The 20989-nt window shown below is 47.2% G+C and overlaps 1 protein-coding gene across 1 annotated transcript; it reads right to left on the reverse strand.

Annotated features, from left to right (window-relative positions):
• Window positions 1–16952: 16952 nt before the first annotated feature.
• On the reverse strand, window positions 16953–18228 carry LOC136582850 (protein kinase C delta type-like). The gene is made up of 4 exons (XM_066584115.1): window positions 18161–18228; window positions 17892–17954; window positions 17188–17742; window positions 16953–16997 (listed from the first exon to the last, which is right to left on the reverse strand). Exons 1-4 carry the CDS (start codon window positions 18199–18201, stop codon window positions 16979–16981), a joined length of 678 nt encoding a protein of 225 aa, XP_066440212.1. The 5' UTR covers window positions 18202–18228; the 3' UTR covers window positions 16953–16978.
• Window positions 18229–20989: the final 2761 nt, after the last annotated feature.

Here is a 20989-nt window from a genome sequence, read left to right on the forward strand (position 1 = left end):
GTATGGGCGCCATTAGGCTTGCTGTTCGTCCAGCGGGTGAAGGTGTATGGCCGCCATTAGGCTTGCTGTTTGTCCAGCAGGTGAAGGTGTACGGGCGCCATTAGGTTCGCTGTTCGTTCTGCAGGTGAAGGTGTATGGGTGGCATTAAGCTAACTGTTCGGCCAGCAGGTGAAGGTATATGGGTGGCATTCGGCTCACTGTTCATCCAGCAGGTGAAGGTGTACGGGCAGCATTAGGCTCGCTGTTCATCCAGCAGGTGAAGGTGTATGGGCGGCATTAAGCTCACTGTTCGTCCAGCAGGTGAAGGTATATGGGGGCATGAGGCTCGCTGTTCGTCCAGCAGGTGAAGGTGTATGGGGCGGCATTATGCTCGCTGTTCGTGCAGCAGGTGAAGGTGTATGGGCGGCATTAGACTCGCTGTTTGTGCAGCAGGTGGTGTATGGGCGGCATTAAGCTCACTGTTCGTCCAGCAGGTGAAGGTGTATGGGCGGCATTAAGCTCACTGTTCGTCCAGCAGGTGAAGGTATATGGGGGCATGAGGCTCGCTGTTCGTCCAGCAGGTGAAGGTGTATGGGGCGGCATTATGCTCGCTGTTCGTGCAGCAGGTGAAGGTGTATGGGCGGCATTAGACTCGCTGTTTGTGCAGCAGGTGGTGTATGGGCGGCATTAAGCTCACTGTTCGTCCAGCAGGTGAAGGTGTATGGGCGGCATTAAGCTCACTGTTCGTCCAGCAGGTGAAGGTATATGGGGGCATGAGGCTCGCTGTTCGTCCAGCAGGTGAAGGTGTATGGGGCGGCATTATGCTCGCTGTTCGTGCAGCAGGTGAAGGTGTATGGGCGGCATTAGACTCGCTGTTTGTGCAGCAGGTGGTGTATGGGCGGCATTAAGCTCACTGTTCGTCCAGCAGGTGAAGGTGTACGGGTGGCATTAGGCTTGCTGCTTTAGCAAGAGACTCAAAGCTCTCTGTAATACTAAACAACATTGTTTTCTCCGTCTACATCGAAACTACAGAAGACCATCTCATCTCTCCCGCTACAGGAGTGCAGGACAGAGTTTTCATTCACTCTCCTGTAAAGAACATCTACATTTAGTGGATCCTTCCAGACCACCACCATCTATACCATTTACTGATACACACCTTTAAGGCGCATTCAGACAATCGTATATCGGCTGGGGTTTCACGCCCAGCCGATATACGGCGTCCAGAGGCGTAACTTGAAGCTCCTGGGCCCCAATGCAAAACCTGGAACGGGGCCCCAACTATAATGCTTTATTCATAGTACCGAACTTCCTATATGGAGAAGAGAGGCCTTATGGGCCCCCCATATGGGCGACCGCATCCCCTGCATCCTCTATAGTTACGCCCCTGACGGCGTCCCTCTCTGCAGGGGGAGCAAACTGGAAGAGCCGGGAGCAGTGCACTAAGCTCCCGCCTCCTCTCCGCCCCCTCTCCGCCCCTCGCCACTATTTGCATTGGCACGAGGCGGAGCTACGCCTGGAAACTTAGCTCCACCTAGTCCCACCTCCTCCAATTGCAAATAGTGGCGAGGGGCGGAGAGGGGGTTGAGAGGAGGTGGCAGCTCAGTGCACTGCTCCCGGCTCTTCCAGCTTCCTCCCCCTGCAGAGAGGGACGCCGTATATCGGCGAGGCGTGAAAACCCAGCGATGTACAATCGTCTGAATGCACCCTTAGATGTCTCCTTGACTTCTGAATAAAACTTATTTTTAATTTTCCTAAACGTGGAAAAGGTGTTTTTTTGTTACTTTTATATTTAATAAAGTTTTCTTAACACATTTTTACATAGTTTTTTTAGTCCCCATGAGGGACTTGAACTTTCAATTGTTTCATCGCTTCTTAAGTATCACGTTACACTGCTATCTGACAGGCAGTCGATTAGGCCTCCTTCACACGGGCAACAGCGATATCATTGTGAGAAAATTGCAGCGATGTCGCAGCTGTGTTCTGTGCGATATTGTTACGTTCTCTCATGACGATGTTGCGATTTTGTGGCGCTACAAAGTCATTTGACTTTGTAGCGCTCTTCTGCTTTGATCTTCGGGGGGGGGGGGGGCTTGAAATATAAGCCTTACCCTGAAAATAAGCCCTGGCTGCATAAAAAAAATGAAACAATACATTACCTAACAGGCACTGTCCGCTCCACTTCTCTGGCAGTTCTGCGGCACTTGCTTGGCTGTGATTGGTTCATTGATCGCTACAGTGATTGGCTGAACTGCAGCGCTCGAGAATCAATCAGAGCTTGTGCTTCTTGGAAGCAGGATTTTTGAACCCCATGACCAGAAAACACTGGCTGAGGAAAACAAGCAAGTGCCGCGGGACTGCTGGAGAAGACGTGCGGCGGAGCGGACAGCGCCTGTTAGGTAATGTATTGTGCTTATTGTTTTATTTAATGCATCCAGGGCTTATTTTAGAGACAAACAATAGGACCTCCTACTGTAAAAGTTGCATCGCACGGCATGAAAACCGCAATTTTGTGCGGTATAATGCAACATGAAGGCTCCATTGGGAAACATGGGCTACAAAACATCGCTAATCATGGCAAAATTCCGCTTGCCGCGATTTTCTTTTCTCGCAATGTTGCAGCCTACAAAACATCGCTAATGTGAAGGAACCCACAGGAAAGCATGGGCTTCACATACATGTGATTTGTAGCACTGTCACATCACGAGAAAATCATACGATTTTGTCGCCTGTGTGAAAGCGGCCCTAAGCCACAGGCATGGCTTCATAGGCCACCTGCAATGGCAGCCTTCAGAAGGCTGCCGGCTGCCATCACAACTGAAGCTCCCCCCTCGTACGGTCTCATCACGGGAGGGTCGTTTGGGATCACTGAACTCTGATGGAGGCATTTAAATGTCGCTATCAGCACTGATGGTGGCATTTAAAGGGTTAACAGTTGCGATCAGCATGAAAGACAGCTTACCCCCGCATTGTATAGAGGGGGGTCACCCCATGATCCCGCTCCATACAGACCACGACCTCTCATGATGAAACCTTATGCAGCGTTAAGGGGTTAGAAATAAATGGCCGAATCCTGAGCCTTTAAATGAAGTTCTATCCTGTTCATGAATGAAGCGGTGGAGCCGTTCTCAGCCGCTGCTGCATGCAGGGACCTCAGTGACCCCCGTTCTTGTGGGGAGTCCCAGGAGTCAGACCCTCACTAATCAGATGGTTAGCGCACTCTCACCTATCAAATAGCCCTCTGATCTGTGAGAATCCAATCACCGAGACCCCCAATGATCACAGGGACAGGGGGGCTCAAAGGTCCCGGAATGAAGAAGGGGCTAAAAGTAGGTGCTGCTGATTAATACATGTCAATGGGACTGCCACGAGATAGTCGAGCTCTTGCACATGAAACAAGTGGCAAGGCAATGCACACGCTCCATCAACACCCTATTTGGGACGCCCATTCTCATGATCTGTGGAGGTCCTGGCGGTCGGACCCTCACCAATCACGTAGTAATCCGCTATCCTGTGGAATAATTTCCATTTTGTGGGACGACCCCTTTAACCCCTAACACTAGATGTCGTACAGTTACGTCCTGCGGGTTCAGGTTATGTATAGAGACCGGTGGTCGATCCCACTCCATGCAATGCGGCTGCCGCTTGCCACAGCTTGTCATGGGGCCGTGTCTATTCGGATCACGTGACCTAGTGGGAGGAACCAGAGATTACGTGGGCGGCAACTATTTTGCCACGCGTCACGTGATCGCACACACGTGAACCTGGCTGTGCACAGCGACACGGGGCCTAGCTTTCGCCGCACATCTAGGTATGCCAGCGGCGATCGGGTACCGGGTTGGGTGTCACTATCTACCCATGCACGGGTGACGGCTTCTTTTCTTTCTTGAGCAAAAGGATTTCCCATACTTTGTATAAGTTACTCTACTTGATTGGAAACAGGGGCGGTGACGGACTGTCTGATTGGATGAAGGGGCACCTACCCCCTAGGAGGCGTGACTAGACTTAGCTTCATAAGACAGCATTAGTCTCACCATGCCCATATACCTCCAGCCTACCTTCAAGGCTGGAGATGCTGCTAGGCTTTGGACTTTATTATTTTGGGTTCTCTTACCTATACATTTTCTTTATTTAGCTAGTATCTACTAGCATTCATCGGAATATTGGTCCTTTCTATACTCGCATCTTAGTAGTTTTCTGCATTATTACTGAATTTTGAGTATAGGAAGAGGGTCTCTATGGCAATTAGCCCTGTGTCACCTATTTATATTAATGGGTTTATGTAAACACAAATGGTGACATACGTAATTCTTAATGCGGAGATTAACCATTTGAGAACCGCCCTACCTAGCATAACAAGGGATTATCCCTACATTTTACAATTCCTAGACCATTTCTAGGATTGTGGTGCTTAGGTCTAGTAGGATATCTACTAAGTTGTCCATTTTGTCATACTTTTACAGTTCATTTTTAAATTAGGCTCCTGAAGAGTCGTGTCAATGACAGAAACGCGTCGAGCCATACTAGAACCGTTTCCAGTGAACCGCATGACTGTGCTGAGTAACCACCCAGAACCCATACCTTCTTAAACTGGGCCTATTTCTATTGTAGAGCCCTGTATCTGGCCGGATTCTCGCACACTCTATGGGTTATTAGACCTTCCATTATTACTTTTTTGGTCTTACCCTCACACTTTCATCTACCTAAATGGCCCCCACTTCTGTCCCTTAGTAGACCATTGTTTATGTTGTTTGTGCAAAAGCCACAATTTTCTAGTTTTTAGTATTCTAATAATAAAAGTTATATTCTAAGGAGTTTTGTCAGGGATAACAAACATACCATCCAGGCTGAATCAGACAGCCCAAACAACCAATCTGGTTGCTGGAATTGTGAATCAGAACCAATGAGGTTGCTGGAATTGCTCCATAGTACTGAGATAGAGAATAAAAGGCTAATATGCCTGCAGCACTGGCCAGCAGATACTAGGTCCTGTGATGATGGTACCTGTGTGGGAGGAGTCAGGGATCACATGACCAGGGGTAATCAGTGTCTGCAGGACTCTGTGTGTGTAAATCCAGAGCGGATCATGGCACTACACTGTTATAAAAGCTGTCTAAGCTGTCTCTGCACTGTGATTCGTTGCTAAGCCTCTGGCTTGGATAAACTCTGTGTTACGGATGGGCATGGAGGATCTAATACCACCTCTAGCTTGGATACAAGATGTGATACAAGTGGCATGGAGGCTCTAGTATCCTGTTGTACCGCCTCTAGCTTGGATACAATATGTGATATGAGTGGGCATAGAGGCTCTAGTACCCTGTTGTACCACCTCTAGCTTGGATACAAGATGTGATATAGGTGTACATGTAGGCACTAGTACACTGTTGTAACACCTCTAGCTTGGATACAAGATGTGATACAGTTTGGAGTGAGGGCTCTGGTACCCTGTTGTACCGCCCCCAGCTTTGACACAAGATGTGCTACAGGTGGGCACGGAGGCTCTATTACTCTGTTGTACCACCTCTAGCTTGGATACAAGATGTGATATGGGCAGGCATGGATGCTCTAGTACCCTGTTGTGTTGCCTCTAGCTTTGGCACAAGATGTGATATGGCCGGGCATGGAGGCTCTAGTACCCTGTTGTGTTGCCACTAGCTTGGATGTAAGATGTGATACAGGCAGACCTGGAGGCTCTAGTACCCTTTTGTACTGCCTCTAGCGTGGATAAAAGGTGTGATATGGGTGGGCATGGAGGCTCTAGTACCCTGTTGTACCATCTCTAGCTTGTATACAAGATGTGATACGGGCAGGCATGGATGCTCTAGTACCCTGTTGTGTTGCCTCTAGCTTTGGCACAAGATGTGATATGGCCGGGCATGGAGGCTCTAGTACCCTGTTGTGTTGCCTCTAGCTTGTATACAAGATGTTATATGGGTAGGCATGGATGCTCTAGTACCCTGTTGTACCGCCTCTGGCTTGGATACACGGTGTGATATAGGCAGGCATGGAGATATACAGGTTCTGTATGATACCCTGCGGCATATCGCTCCACATTTGCGATTACTGAGCCTCTGTCTAGATCATCTAAACTCGCTGACTGTCAAAGTTGGCGTTCCAGACGGTCCCATATATTAATCCAGTGACCGAGCAGCTACAGAAGTGTGACAATGTTGTGGGGGCTGCTGTGACCCCCTTGTGTGTGCGGTCGAGCATTATCATGCTGGACAATATACAGGAGATGAATAACTTATACCACCTGTACCTTTATACAGGTATATATGGCCCCTGCAGCCTTTCTTTGTGCGTGTCCTCGCATCACATCTCCCATAGATTTCAGTGGAGCCGGCGGCATCATCGTACCATGTGCTGGGTGCATGCCGTGCGATGCCAGGTTTCTCTTTTGAAATTACTTCCCTGGAGTGATGTGAGACGCTTTTGATATGAAATTGCCTCACATCTGTAGTGAATTCGCATATTGGCGAGTGCGATATCAGGCTGTGTTTCATGGCCCGATATCACACTCGCCAGTGTAAAATTAGCCTTAGGCCACTCTCATGGAGACATATTTTTGCGATTACTGCAACTTTTTGAATGCTGTGAGGCTCGCACCCTTGCGATGGAAAGCGCCGCAATTTTCTAGCGCTTTCTGTTCTATCTTCTGCATTTAGCGCACTTCATCAATGATATGGTGTGCTAAAGCCACTGTTGGAGACCGGAGCGCTCCCTCTGAAAACAAAGTAAAAGCGCGGAAAAGCGCGGTGCTTTGCCAGGGCCATGTGTGGTAGTGTTTCTGAGAAAGTAGGGTGATCCCAGTAATCAGACCAGCTGTACTAAAATAATAAAGAGCTATACGGACCCGTCCACCATAACCGGGATCCAGCGCTGCGGTCCCGACTGTTGTTGTGACAGCGGCCGTCACAAGAAGTCAGGTGACCACTGCAGCCGAATATAGGCCACATCGTCACTGTTTGTTTTCCTGGCATTGGTGCTCCATGATGGCTGGAGTTCAGGAATGTGACACTGCAGCCTCTGATTGGCTGCAATCAACTGACTTCCTGCGACAGCCGCGATCACAATAAACACCAGGATCGCAGCGGAACTGCAGCGCTGGATCCTATCAGAGTGGTAAGTATAGCAATTTATTAATTTAGTAGACAGCCCTATTAGGCTGCGTTCACACATGGCGTTTTTTGTTGCGATTTCTTTAATGCAGTTTTTAATTGCAGTTGAAAACCGTAACAAAAAACGCCGTGTGTGAACACAGCTTTAGGCCTTAGTCAGACGGGCGTTTTTTTGCGCGATCTGCGCATGCACATGCGTCCAGCGATTTTTAAAACCATTGCTTTGCAATGGTATCGGACACATGAGCGCTTTTTATGCGCTCGTCTGATAAATTATAGAACAGAAATCGCAGATTGCACCTATCTGCGATCTGCGATTCCTGTTCTCTTCTCTATATGCGCTCAATGGGGCCGGCGGCAGCAGCGCCGACCCCATTGAGAACATATAGAAGACAAATCATTCTTCTCTGCCACAGCTGTAACAGCTGTGACAGAGAAGAACGATGTTTGCCCATTGAATTCAATGGAACCAGCAATACAGCCGGCTCCATTCAAAGCAATGGGCTGCCGGCGTGCGCGGGATGAATTGTCGGGAAGGGCTTAAAAATATAAGCCCTTCCCTGCAATTCATCCAGAAAAGTGTTAAAATAAAAAAAATATACATACTCACCTGCTCCCGGCAGCCGGAGTTCCGCGCGGCCGGCCTGCAGCGGGTGTGAAGGGGGTGTGAGTCAGACCTGCCCCCTGATTGGCTCAGCGCATTGCTTTCAATGGAGCCGCTGTATTGCCGGCTCCATTGAATGCAATGCGCTGTACAGCTCCGGCCCGTTTCTAATGAAACGCAGCTAGGAGCAGATTTTCGGGCGATTTTCGGGCACCGGTCACGCGATTTGCGGATGCGCATCCGTCATGCGATCCGCAAATCGCGCGAAAAAACGCCCGTCTGACTAAGGCCTTAGAGAGATACCGTCCGGTAATTGGACAACCGCTTTAAAAGCAACCAGCCGTACCCTATAAGCACTATGAATTTTTGGTGCACATAGGATGGGTCCGGAAGAGTCCAGGATGTGTTCTGCTTACCTCCCCAGCTCCGTGTTCCTGAGCTGCCCCCCCTGGAAGTCAACATGTGGTCTCTGATTCTAAAGTCAGTGTGCGCACATACTGTTCTCTAAGGGTATGCGCCTGTGCTGACTGAAAAGTCCCACTCACATCCCCGGACTCCTCCGACCTGAACTATGGGCACCATGGGTGATACAATGGGTGATACAATCACGCAACATTTGTGCGTTTTGAGACGTACAAATCTGAACCACATTCTTCTGAATGGAGTCATACACATGAGCGATGCGATGCGGGAAACAAATCAGCTGCGTGATCTCGCATCGCAGCGTCCATTGTTTTCAATTGGGCCGGCGGAAGCAATGGGGGAGAAAAGCGAGTTTCTCCCACTCTGTGACAGCCGTGGCAGAAGATTGGGTACATTTCCCAGAAACCTGAAAAACGCAGGTTTACAGCTGCAATTTTCTCTGACCTATATCGCACTGGCCCGGGTAAATACAGTGTAAGGCCTTAGTCACTCGGGCGTTTTTTCGCGCGATTTGCGCATGCGTCTGGCGATTTTTTGAAACCATTGCTTTGCAATGGTATCGGACACATGAGCGCTTTTTATGCGCTCGTCTGATAAATTATAGAACAGAAATCGCAGATCGCACCTATCTGTGATCTGCGATTCCTGTTCTCTTCTCTATATGCGCTGTAACAGCTGTGGCAGAGAAGAACGATGTTTGCCCATTGAATTCAATGGAGCCGGCAATACAGCCGGCTCCATTGAAAGCAATGGGCTGCCGGACAGCGCTGGATGAATTGTCGGGAAGGGCTTAAATATATAAGCCCTTCCCTGCAATTCATCCAGAAAAGTGTTAAAATAAAAAATATATATATACTCACCTGCTCCCGGCAGCCGGAGATCCGCGCGGCCGGCCTGCAGTGGGTGTGAAGGGGGTGTGACTCAGACTTGCCCCTGATTGTCTCAGCCTGAGCCAATCAGAGGTAGGTCCCACTCACACCCATTCATGAATTCACGTGGGACGTTTGTCAGCATTATCTACTAATATACTCAAGTGCTAGTAGGACTGACGAACAGCGATCCACTAACAGACTGACAACGGGGAAGGATGTATAGCAAGCGAATGATATCCTGAGTTCTGAGTGTAGAACTCTTTCTTAGACCTACTTGCCTACCACATTGCTTTATCTTTGATACAACCTACTAGTACCCTCCTTTGTATATCAGGAAAAGGCAAACACTATAGGCAGCAAGTGGTAGTAAGTCTCTCTTTTGAGACTTGTACACCTCTACAAAATGTGGAGGTCTATGTGTAGGGCCCTATTTGTGTTTTATATGTGTTTTAAAAAAATTATCTCATAAAAAGATTCGTTTTTATACATTTCTGTCTAAACTGTGAAGGACTTTTCATTCACCGTTCATTTTATGCAAGCATAGAAGTCACTGTTGGCTCGTTCACCAACTGTTTGGTGTAAATGCCGATCGTTCAGTCGCTTCCATCCGCTGTACAGTGAATGAATGACGGCTCGTTTAAACAAGCGAACGATATATCTGTCTGTATAAGCAGGCTGAACGAACGAACTCTGACCTTGTTCACTCATTCAAATAAAAATGGTTTCATCTACACGGTCCCTTAGGATAGGCCCTCAATAGTAGATTGACAGAGGAGGGGTGGGGGCTGCTTCCTGGTACCCCTATCGACAGGCTGTTCACCGGCCCAAAGCTGATGTTCACAAGGATGAGGCTTTCCTTTTGGCTATTTCCACATGGGCAATCGCGATATTGCAGCGGGGAAAAAAATCGCTGCGATTTGTCAATGATCATTGATGCTTTTTTTGGGAGAATAATATCACATTGCGGCTCGCTGACTTCTCGCCTTCGGGTTTATGCGCTCCCCGCTCAGCGTATCGCATAGACCGCGAGTACTGAATGAGAAGTGAGCGATTCGCAACGTGTACCAAGTGTCCTAGGCGTGCCCTGTGATAGTTATCCAGGGTGAACTAAGCCTAATTTATCCCCAATAAGGATTCCTCCCTGCTTGGTGTCACCCATTACAGGGTGCATTTCACTATGCAGATAACTGAAGAAGATCAGAGAAAACCCCCAAGAACTTTACAGGAACCTAGGTTGCTAATAAGCGTGACTATCCTCAAAGATGGCAGCATAAACATGGTGGCAGATTCCCTTTATTGGTTTCATTTACATTTGGTGGTAAACATCCACGTTGAAGGCGTTTTCCAGGCCTTGACAATTGTTGACCTATCTACAATTTCCATTCACTTCAATAGGAGCTGTGCCTGCAAGACAGGCTGACAGCTGGCCCAGTGAACAGCTGGTCCACCAGGTTCCTGAGCATGGGACACCCACTGATCGCATATAAAATAGGTCATTAATTTTGTAGACTTGGAAAATCCATTTAATGGTTGCAGAGTTTCAAAACCAGAAGCAATCTCTTGCTAGCATCTAGAGGATCTAGAGGATGCCACCATATCACAAATCCTCCACAGGAGCATATATTGACAGCTGGGTGGTTGACAGCTCTTACCCTAAACTTTTGTGCCATAATGGGTTGAAGGGAGGCTACCCCCAACCACAGCAGACTCTGCCTAGGAGTAGGTTGGGGGATTGCATTTTGTATAATGATATCCTGAGGGTCCTGAATCATAGAAAGGTAGAGTTGGAAGGCATCTACAGGGCAGATGTGTAACTTGAAGCTTCAGGGCCCCCATGCAAAAACTGTAACAGGGCCCCCAATAAAATGCTTTATTCATAGTACTGGGCTCCGTATATAGAGAAAAGTAGCCTTATGGGCCCCTTAAGGCTCCTGGGCCCGGGTGCAACTGCATCCCCTATAGTTATGCCCATGCTCCAGGGTCATCGGGTCCAACCCCCTGCTCAATGCAGGATTCACTAAATCATCCCAGACAAATGTCTGTTCGGCCTCTGTTTTTAAGGCTTCCATTGAAGGAGAACTCACCACCTCCCATTGTAACCTGTTCCATTCATTGATCACCCTCACTGTCTAATATCTAATTTGTGTCTCCTTCCTTTAAGTTTCATCCCATTGCTTCTAGTCTTTCCTTGTACAGATGAGAATAGGGCTGATACCTCTGCACTGTGACAGCCCTTCAGATATTTGTAGACCGCTATTAAGTCTCCTCTCAGCTTTCTTCTTTGCAAGCTAAACCTCTTTAACCAGATCCTTTAACCGTTCCTCATAGGACATGATTTGCAGAACACTAGGTCACTACTTATTTCAAGATTTACCTCCAGTCCACCAACAGCCAAGTATGTACAGTGTGAACCCATCTACTCTCCTAATAGGTACTGTTCTCAACTCTGGGACCCTCACCTATCAGAGATTTATGGCATATCCCGTGCCTAAGATTGGAATAACCCTTTAGAGGGGTTGTCTATCTATTCACTACTGATTACCTATCCTCAGTACAAGTCATCAATAGTTGATCAGCAGGTATCCACCACTCAAGACCCCTACTGATCAGCTGTTTGTCGGCCGCTGACTGTGTATATGGAGCAAGAACACTGTACTCTGTACATATTGCAGCGGCCTAGGTTGGTAACACAAGCACTGTTTCCTCTGACCTTCAACAAAGGTCATTAATAGTTAGACTGGCTGCACAAGGCCGTCACGGCGCCCCCCATAGACCCCAATACTTACATGCGGATCCGGTGTCTTCCGTTCCGCATGACGCTTCGGCGCGCATGCGCAATAGAGCACGTGACGCGCCGGCCGCGTCATATGACATGCCCACAGCATCACATGACGCGGCTGGCCGTGGGCAGGGAAGCGGTTTCACGCTATCTTTCACTGTGCTATAGCGGAAGATAGCGTGACGGACGGCTTCCATTGACTGCAATGGAAGCCGTCCGCACGTACACCTGCGGCAAATAGAGCATGCCGCGGGTGAGGACGCGTGATTTCACGGTGCGGAATTCCGCAATGGAATTCCACACCGTGAGCATTGAGCTATTAGGTTCAATAGAACCTAATAGCTGCGGGCAACGTGGCGGATTTTCGCCGCGTTCTACGCTGCGAAATCCGTCCGTGGGAAGGAGCCCTTAAGATGTGGACAACCTAATTTTAAATCAATGTCTTATTGAAATAGTTGTCCGATTACACTCGGTCATTGGTTCTCCATACCATAGTACAATTGTATTGTCAGATGTTCATCAGTTGGCTGTTGTTCTCTTATACCCTTCTGACTCAGAGACATTTTAATGTGATGTGTACATGGACATTCTTAGCAAAAGATAGAATTGTCGGCACTACAACAACATCAATAGTCCAGGTGGAACAGGAGATACATGCAAACCCGGGGGTATTCTGCAGCAACAATAGTCCAATATGAAATAGCAAGAAATTAGAAGGAAACAGCTGCACTCTTTGGGGTCTCTGGAAATTGCAACTTTTTAATCTAAGATTAAAGGGGTGGTCTCGCGAAACCAAGTGGGGTTATACACTTCTGTATGGCCATATTAATGCACTTTGTAATGTACATCGTGCATTAAATATGAGCCATACAGAAGTTATTCACTTACCTGCTCTGTTGCTAGCGTCCCCGTCGCCATGGATCCGTCTAATTCTGATGTCTTCTTGCTTTTTTAGACGCGCTTGCGCTGTGCGGTCTTCCTCCTGGTGAATGGGGCCGCTCGTGCCGGAGAGCTGGTCCTCGTAGCTCCGCCCCGTCACGTGTGCCGATTCCAGCCAATCAGGAGGCTGGAAACGGCAATGGACCGCACAGAGCCCACGGTGCACCATGGGAAAAGACCCGCGGTGCACCGTGGGTGAAGATCCCGGCGGCCATCTTGGTGAAGGAAGAAGGAAGACGTCGCAGAGCGGGGATTCGGGTAAATAATTTTTTTTTTTTAACACATCCTTTAGGGTTGTCCTGCGCTGAACGGGGGGCCTATGGAAAAAAAAAAAACGTTTCGGCGCGAGACAACCCCTTTAAGGATACAATATAGCAGGTGGGTGAAAGTGCACAGAACAGGCACCGACTATTATGCCTACTAACACACTCCATCTGGTCTGGCATTTGAGGATATTCTCATTTATTTAGTGTATTTCCTATTACTTCCAGAGCGCCAGCATATTCTGCAGCCCGGTGAATGTATGCAGACTAGAGGTAACTATACGGTCAGATAACACTAATGGATTCCTTGGTTTGGCTTCTGGAATTGTACAATATTTTTGCACTTTGTGTTTCATTGTACTTTGGGAATAATGCAAGAAGACAATAATATTTTAAGGGCAATTTCCTCAAAATAAAGCACAGTGATATAAGAATATGGGAGCTCACATGATTTTACAATGTATGGCTATCTGCACTAGTTCCATAGAAATGAATAAAGCAGCAGCGCACAGGCTTGATGACCCCCACCTTTCATATAGATGATAAGGGGCCCCTGTTCTCGTGATTAGTGGGGGTCCCACCGGTTGGGCCCACATCAATCACTTATTTCCTATCGTATTGATAGGGAATATCTTTAGAACTTGACATAATCCCTTTAAAGGAAATCTGTCATCTTGAACATGTGGTCCAAACTGCAGACATCATGTTATAGAGCAGAAGGAGCTGAGCGGATAGTATATAGCTTTATGGGGAAAGATTCAGTAGAACTTGTATTTTATTTATATATACCTATGCATTTTCTAAGCTGAACAGTCCGATGGGTGGAGCTATCAGTGATTGACAGCTCCCCCCTGTACTGTCATACACAGCTCCCCCTGTATGTACTGTCATACACAGCTCCCCCTGTATATACTGTCATACACAGCTCCCCCTGCATGTACTCTCATACACAGCTCCCCCTGTATGTACTGTCATACACAGCTCCCCCTGTATGTACTGTCATACACAGCTCCCCCTGTATGTACTGTCATACACAGCTCCCCCTGTATGTACTGTCATACACTGCTCCCCCTGTATGTACTGTCATACACAGCTCCCCCGGTATGTACTGTCATACACAGCTCCCCCTGTATGTACTGTCATCCACAGCTCCCCCTGTATGTACTGTCATACACAGCTCCCCCTGTATGTACTGTCATACACTGCTCCCCCTGTATGTACAGTCATACACAGCTCCCCCTGTATGTACTGCCATACACAGCTCCCCCTATATATACTGTCATACACAGCGCCCCCTGTATGTACTGTCATACACTGCTCCCCCTGTATGTACTGTCATACACAGCTCCCCCTGTATGTACTGTCATACACAGCACCTCCTGTATGTACTGTCATACACAGCTCCCCCTGTATGTACAGTCATACACAGCTCCCCCTGTATGTACTGTCATACACAGCTCCCCCTGTATGTACTGTCGTACACAGCGCCCCCTGTATGTACTGTCATACACTGCTCCCCCTGTATGTACTGTCATACACAGCTCCCCCTGTATGTACTGTCATACACTGCTCCCCCTGTATGTACTGTCATACACTGCTCCCCCTGTATGTACTGTCATACACTGCTCCCCCTGTATGTACAGTCATACACTGCTCCCCCTGTATGTACTGTCATACACAGCTCCCCCTGTATGTACTTTCATACACTGCTCCCCCTGTATGTACTGTCATACATAGCTCCCCCTGTATGTACTGTCATACACAGCGCCCCCTGTATGTACTGTCATACATAGCTCCCCCTGTATGTACTGCCATACACAGCTCCCCCTATATATACTGTCATACACAGCTCCCCCTGTATGTACAGTCATACATAGCTCCCCCTGTATGTACTGTCATACACAGCGCCCCCTGTATGTACTGTCATACATAGCTCCCCCTGTATGTACTGTCATACACAGCTCCCCCTGTATGTACTGTCATACGCAGCTCCCCCTGTATGTACTGTCATACACAGCTCCCCCTGTATGTACTGTCATCCACAGCTCCCCCTGTATGTACTGTCATACACTGCTCCCCCTGTATGTACAGTCATACACAGCTCCCCCTGTATGTACTGTCATACACTGCTCCCCCTATATATACTGTCATACACAGCTCCCCCTGTATGTACTGTCATACACAGCTCCCCCTGTATGTACTGTCGTACACAGCGCCCCCTGTATGTACTGTCATACACTGCTCCCCCTGTATGTACTGTCATACACAGCTCCCCCTGCATGTACTGTCATACACTGCTCCCCCTGTATGTACTGTCATACACAGCTCCCCCTGTATGTACAGTCATGCACTGCATCCTCATAAAACAATATATCAAGCTGCTCAGCTCCTGCAACTCTGCACGTATTTTGTGAGCATTTGCGTCCCTCCCATAGACTTCTGTGGGGACCTTCAGTTTGCAAAAATACGGCATATTGTGTGTGACCCATTAATGCGAAAACTACAGAGACAACCAGTGGAATTAAAGACACGGACACAATGATATAAGGGGAGAAAGAACATTTTATTTTTAGTTATAGGCAATGGTGAATTTTAGGTTGGGGAATTTTGAGGCTGAGTTGATCTAGAGAAATGCAAAAACCCCTCGAGGTACGAGCCAAAGGTCTGTTCACACATAGCGGAAAGATTCCTCACCCGGAAACCGCTACTGAGCGCCGCTGCCATTGGCCATGTGATGTAGAAGTGGGCGCATCACCTGACCAGCAGCAGCGGTGGCCACGGGCTCAGTAGCGGTGGCCGCGTAGAGGATGTGCGCTGCAGTATTTCACAGTATTTCCGCTACCTGTCAACGTACCCAAGGGGAGAAAAATACCTTCCTGATGCCAAATATGGCAATCAGAGCAAGTCCCAGGATCAAAGCCGAGATTAAATCTATCTGACTTTATAAAGCATATTGTTTTGTATTCATAAATCTGGATGTATAATCAGTTATTACTATTTACTGCATGTGTGAAATATAAAGTGTATCAAACTAAACCTGTTTATAGACTGTGTTGATCCAGAGGAAGGCGAAAACCCCTTTGAGGAAAGAGCCAATTATCCTGTTTTAAGGGGGGAAAATTCCTTCCTGACCCCAAATATGGCGACCAGAATAAATCTCAGGATCAAACGCCAGCAGCTCACCTCCCTGGTGTATGTGATGTCAGCTAGAAACCCTACAAAGCTAAAGATTTATATATATGTATTTATATTGTATTATTTATGGGGCTACTTCTCTATAAATAAAACATAACCCTATTTAAGGCTGTGAGCTGATCCAGAGGAAGGCAAAAACCTCCTTGAGGTACGAGCCAATTGTCCTCAGGTTGGAAAAATTCCTTCCTGACCCCAAATATGGCGGTCGGAACAAGTCCCAGAATCAAAGCCGAAATCTACACCTATCAGTGTGTGTACTTGTGTCTATGTATGTGTTAATGTCTACACTTGTGTCTATCTTAATGTATGATGTGTGTGCTACTTACCTGTCCTGTGCCGAGGTCTTACTGGTAACCAGGAGTTCAGGGATAATAGTCACTCGGGCTATTTTTCCTGAACTCGCCAGCTGCCAATCAAGCACAGGCCATTGCGGGGGGTGAAGAGGGTCTTCAGCAGAGGATGATGCCCGATGTCAGCCAATTATTACAGCAGATGATGTCAGGGTTGAGGGAAGCGTGGTGGAAATATGCAGCAGAGTTGATGGAGAGGATGTTTTAGGCAAGCCGAGGTCTTCTACAGCAGCAGAGTCGTGGGTTCAGGAGACAGTCGGCGCGGGTTGAGCCTGCAAGACATAAGAGAGAAAATGTTTTTAAAATAAACTTTTTAAGACATGTGAAGATTTGTTACAATGTATGGATATAATGGTAGGTGTCCTGTGTGTATAGGTGTATATAGGTGTACAGATATGTATGTGTAGGTGTATATAGAGGGTACTTACCAGATGCTTGTGGCTTCCTTCACTATCAGATTCTTCTCGTCATCCTAAGAAGAAGCAGAGACAGTAATTATAGGAGCAACAATAATGAAGCCAAATAGGCAGAAGACTGCGGACCTGACATGGTGACATGAAGCAGGATTACTATATGACCTCCTGTCTGACACCAGAGGAACAATGATGGTGAACACAGAGGCCAGACTGAAGAACATCATCCCTAGAGGAGGAAAATCCTACCGGGTCCAGCTTGGTGAAGTGAAATCGAATCCGTCCATGGGGTGAAGGGGTGTCCCATCCTCCGGCCACTGCAGGTTTTTATTCTCCAAAAGTCTCCTGAATGGCTTGAATGGCGGCCGTGATCTTTTCAATTCCAGTTCCTCCCAATCTATGGTGGTAAAGAAAGGGTGACCTCGGATATTCTTGTAGACACCCAGCCTCTTCTCAGGATTCTTGCGCAGCAGTCTCTCCAGAAGATGTTTTAAGTTGGCATCAAGCCAAGATGGAAATTTTGGCTGCTCTGTGGTGATGGATTCGATGACCTTTTCCTTCTTGGAGCCATGGTAGAAAGGGGACTGTCCTGCCGCCATCCTGGATACAACAATCCCCAGGCTCCACCAGTCCACTGCTGTGTCATACTCCTTTTCAAGAAGCACTTCTGGGGCCATATATTTAACTGTGCCCGTCCTTCCACAAATCTTATTAGACGAGGTGACTCCGTCTTGGGCCAGCCCCAGGTCGATCAGGCGGATGTGTCCATCTCTGTCCACCATGATGTTGTCCAGCTTTATGTCTCTGCAATGAAAAGAGAAAAGACAAATGCAAATCAGTGCAGATACAGAAGACTTGGGGATGTAGGACAGCAAACCGGGCCTAATTCAGGACTCTGGGAAAGCTGGGACACTATTACAAGGAAGCAGAGAAGTGTGGGAGATTCTGCTCACCGGTGGACGATGTTGCGTTGGTGCAGGAACTGGAGGCCGCATACAATCTCCGCTGTGTAGAATCTGACAGAGAGAAGAGTGTAGTATCAATGACATGAAATCAGTCCCCTAACATCATGTCATCATCAATGTGTCTGTCACCACCTGAAGAGAGGAGGCGCTGTTTATGGCAGCCTGTATGTCCTCCATTCTTGTACATCTGACCAGTTATGTACCCCCCCCCCTCATGTCCGTCCGTCTGTCTGTCTCCTGATTAGTCATTTACTCACCTCACACTGCTGATGTCCAGGCGGCCGCACATCCTGATCATTGCCCTCAGGCTTCCTCCAGACAGATACTCCATGAGGAAGTAGGCTTTGTTGGCAGACTGCTGTGCGGCATATAGATGGCATATGAAGGGGCAGTCTTGGGCCTTCAGGAGTATCCATCGCTCTCTCAATATCATATCTGCTCCGCTTCCTCTGTCCACAATCTTGATGGCTGTGAAGGTGTTTCTGCCAGGGAATGAGGCCAGGACCACCTTAAGAAAACAAGTAGGAAATGATCACTGACAGCGGCCAGGGGGGACAATCATATACATTTATTACATGGGGGATTTATCAGTAGGGGTTTTAGGCTATTCTGCTCCCTATGGCCGGGTCCATGCACAGCAAATCTGCATCACATTTGCAGGAAACGCACAAACCCTCATGTGAAAACTAGAATTTGTGTTAAAAATCTGCAATAAAATGTAACAAGCTGCAGATTTACAATCCGCACCGCAGGACAACGTGCGCAGGAGATTTGGGGTCTCTGGGGGTCGCCAGGTCTGATTACGCTGCAAGATTTCTTAGTTGGAATCCGAATCGGCCGTGGGCATGAGGCCTTACTTGGCTGCCGCATCAGCGACAGGTTCACTTCAATCCAACAGACAGTTGTAGAACCTTACAATACAGGTGCAAACATTTTAGCAATATTGACAATGTTCTATGGCAGCAGTGCTTCAGTGTGAGGAGTAAGTGTCATATCTATCTATCTATCTATCTATCTATCTATCTATCTATCATCTATCTATCTATCTATCATCTATCTATCTCCTATCTATCTATCTATCAATCATCTATCTATCTATCTATCTATCATCTATCTATCATCTATCTATCTATCTAACATCTACTTATCTATCTATCTATCTATCTATCATCTATCTATCTAACATCTATCTATCTATCTATCTATCTATCATCTATCTATCTATCTATCTATCTATCTATCTATCTAATATCTATCTATCTATCTATCTATCTATCTATCTATCTATCTATCTATCTATCTATCTATCTATCTATCTGCCTACCTGTCTGTCTGTCCACAATGGTCCCATATGATACTGCCATATTATGGTAACTAATGCCATCATACATGCATAATATCCAGCACTATCCATTGCTCAAAGAATATTTACAACACATTTTTCCAATCCTACCATTATTACACCCAAAGATATCATCATACTGTATATTGATGAAATAATACCTCAGCCATATAGTATTGCCATTCTATAAACCAGTAGAGCTGATTTCAGATGACATTTTGGGAGATCCACTTTCAAAATACTTTTTTTTCAAAGTCAAATGAGAACGGACAGGAAAGTGGGAAAAATAGATCTTACAAAGATGATATTAAACAGACCAACCCCCACCAAAATGCTGCCCAGGTGAATACATACTACTACATACACTGTCTGAGTAATACTGCCATACCACCCCTAAAGACAACCTATAGACATCCATTCTTATATACAGGATTTTGATGCTACATGTGAATGTATCCTAAGCCTCTCATGTGGATGAAATGGCTGATAACAGAAGACACTAGTTTGCATTAGTTACACAGCAAATAGAAATACAATATAATTAGGGTTACTGCGCCTTTACCAGAAAATGGGAAGTTACAAAACTTACCTCTCCGAAGCCTCTTTTACCCAATGTCTGTAGGCGGGTGAAGCGACTGATGTGAAATCCGGAGTCTGATGGCCCGGGGTCCTGGCTGGTGCCCGGCGTTGGCTCCTCATGCTCTGTTATTATGTTACTCTCTCCGCTCCTCTTCTTCTTTATATTCGTGAGTCCGCTCACGCTCTCCTCTTCTCTCTTGCGCTTCTCATGTCCATTGGACGCCATTTTTTACAATCCAGTATCCGTCAATGCAATCGCTGCAGTTGACAGTTGGAAGTAAATGGCAGTTGGCCGAGTGGAGTTCAAAGGTCAGTGAAGCTGCTGCTGGCAAGTGCTTGCCAGTACCTGTTCTGCCATGTACACAGTACTGTGGGCACCATGAGTGATGGTCTAATGCCCACAGACATTGAGACATACATGGCTGGTTCTTCTAGTGCCACATTATTAGTAGATGGGAAAGGAGTGGCACTTCATGTCTGGGTTGGCAGTGGTGCCCATAGTTCATCAGAAATAGTGTGGTAATTGAAATGAGCCCAGTGGAGGAATAAACCATAAATTGTTCTAAGGGCCGGAATAATAAAGCCTTGTGAGGGGTCATTATCTGCTCCATTCAATAAGTGTTCATCCAGATACATGATGTGTATCTCCATAGGTTACAATGGGCAGCGCCCTCGCCAGTGCAGATCTGGGTGTACCAGGCAGAGATGCTTCTATGGAGGTCACTGAAGGATTCATCCACAATGATGGATTATTCGGAGGTGTGAAATGCTAGAAAAGGGTCATTATAAATAAGCGGTCCCGGTGTGAGTTATTGTTGGGGGCTGTAAATTGGCGCAGTAATGTATATACGCCATTATAAGGCCTGAGAAGCAGTAAGACTTTATTTATTACACTGAGCCCCATAAATACTTTACCAAACAAATTTAACAGTGTCCAATCTGAAGTCGGGGGATGAACGTTAACCATATGGCAAACTGCAGCTGCAGTGCTCACTGGTATCCATTCTCCGGAGACAGAACTTGCAGCTGCTGGACCCCAATGCAAAACCTGCCACAGGGCTCCCTAACTCTAACACTTCATTTATAGTACTGGTCGCCTCTTATTGAGGAGAGAGACCTTATGGCCCCTAAGGCTCTAGGGCCCGGGTGCAAACGCACTCTTTGT

Source organism: Eleutherodactylus coqui, chromosome 11 (genome assembly GCF_035609145.1).
Source record: "Eleutherodactylus coqui strain aEleCoq1 chromosome 11, aEleCoq1.hap1, whole genome shotgun sequence".
In the NCBI taxonomy this organism is placed as follows: domain Eukaryota; kingdom Metazoa; phylum Chordata; class Amphibia; order Anura; family Eleutherodactylidae; genus Eleutherodactylus; species Eleutherodactylus coqui.

What these genes read in the sequence shown, in the direction of transcription:
- LOC136582850 (XM_066584115.1), bottom strand. Translation starts at nt 18,201, where the DNA reads ATGATCAGGATGTGCGGCCGCCTGGACATCAGCAGTGTGAG. An exon ending in CTGGACATCAGCAGTGTGAG is followed by an intron (nt 17,955 to 18,160) that starts GTGAGTAAATGA and finishes TCTCTCTGTCAG; the next exon opens with ATTCTACACAGCGGAGATTG. An exon ending in CAACGCAACATCGTCCACCG is followed by an intron (nt 17,743 to 17,891) that starts GTGAGCAGAATC and finishes TTTTCATTGCAG; the next exon opens with AGACATAAAGCTGGACAACA.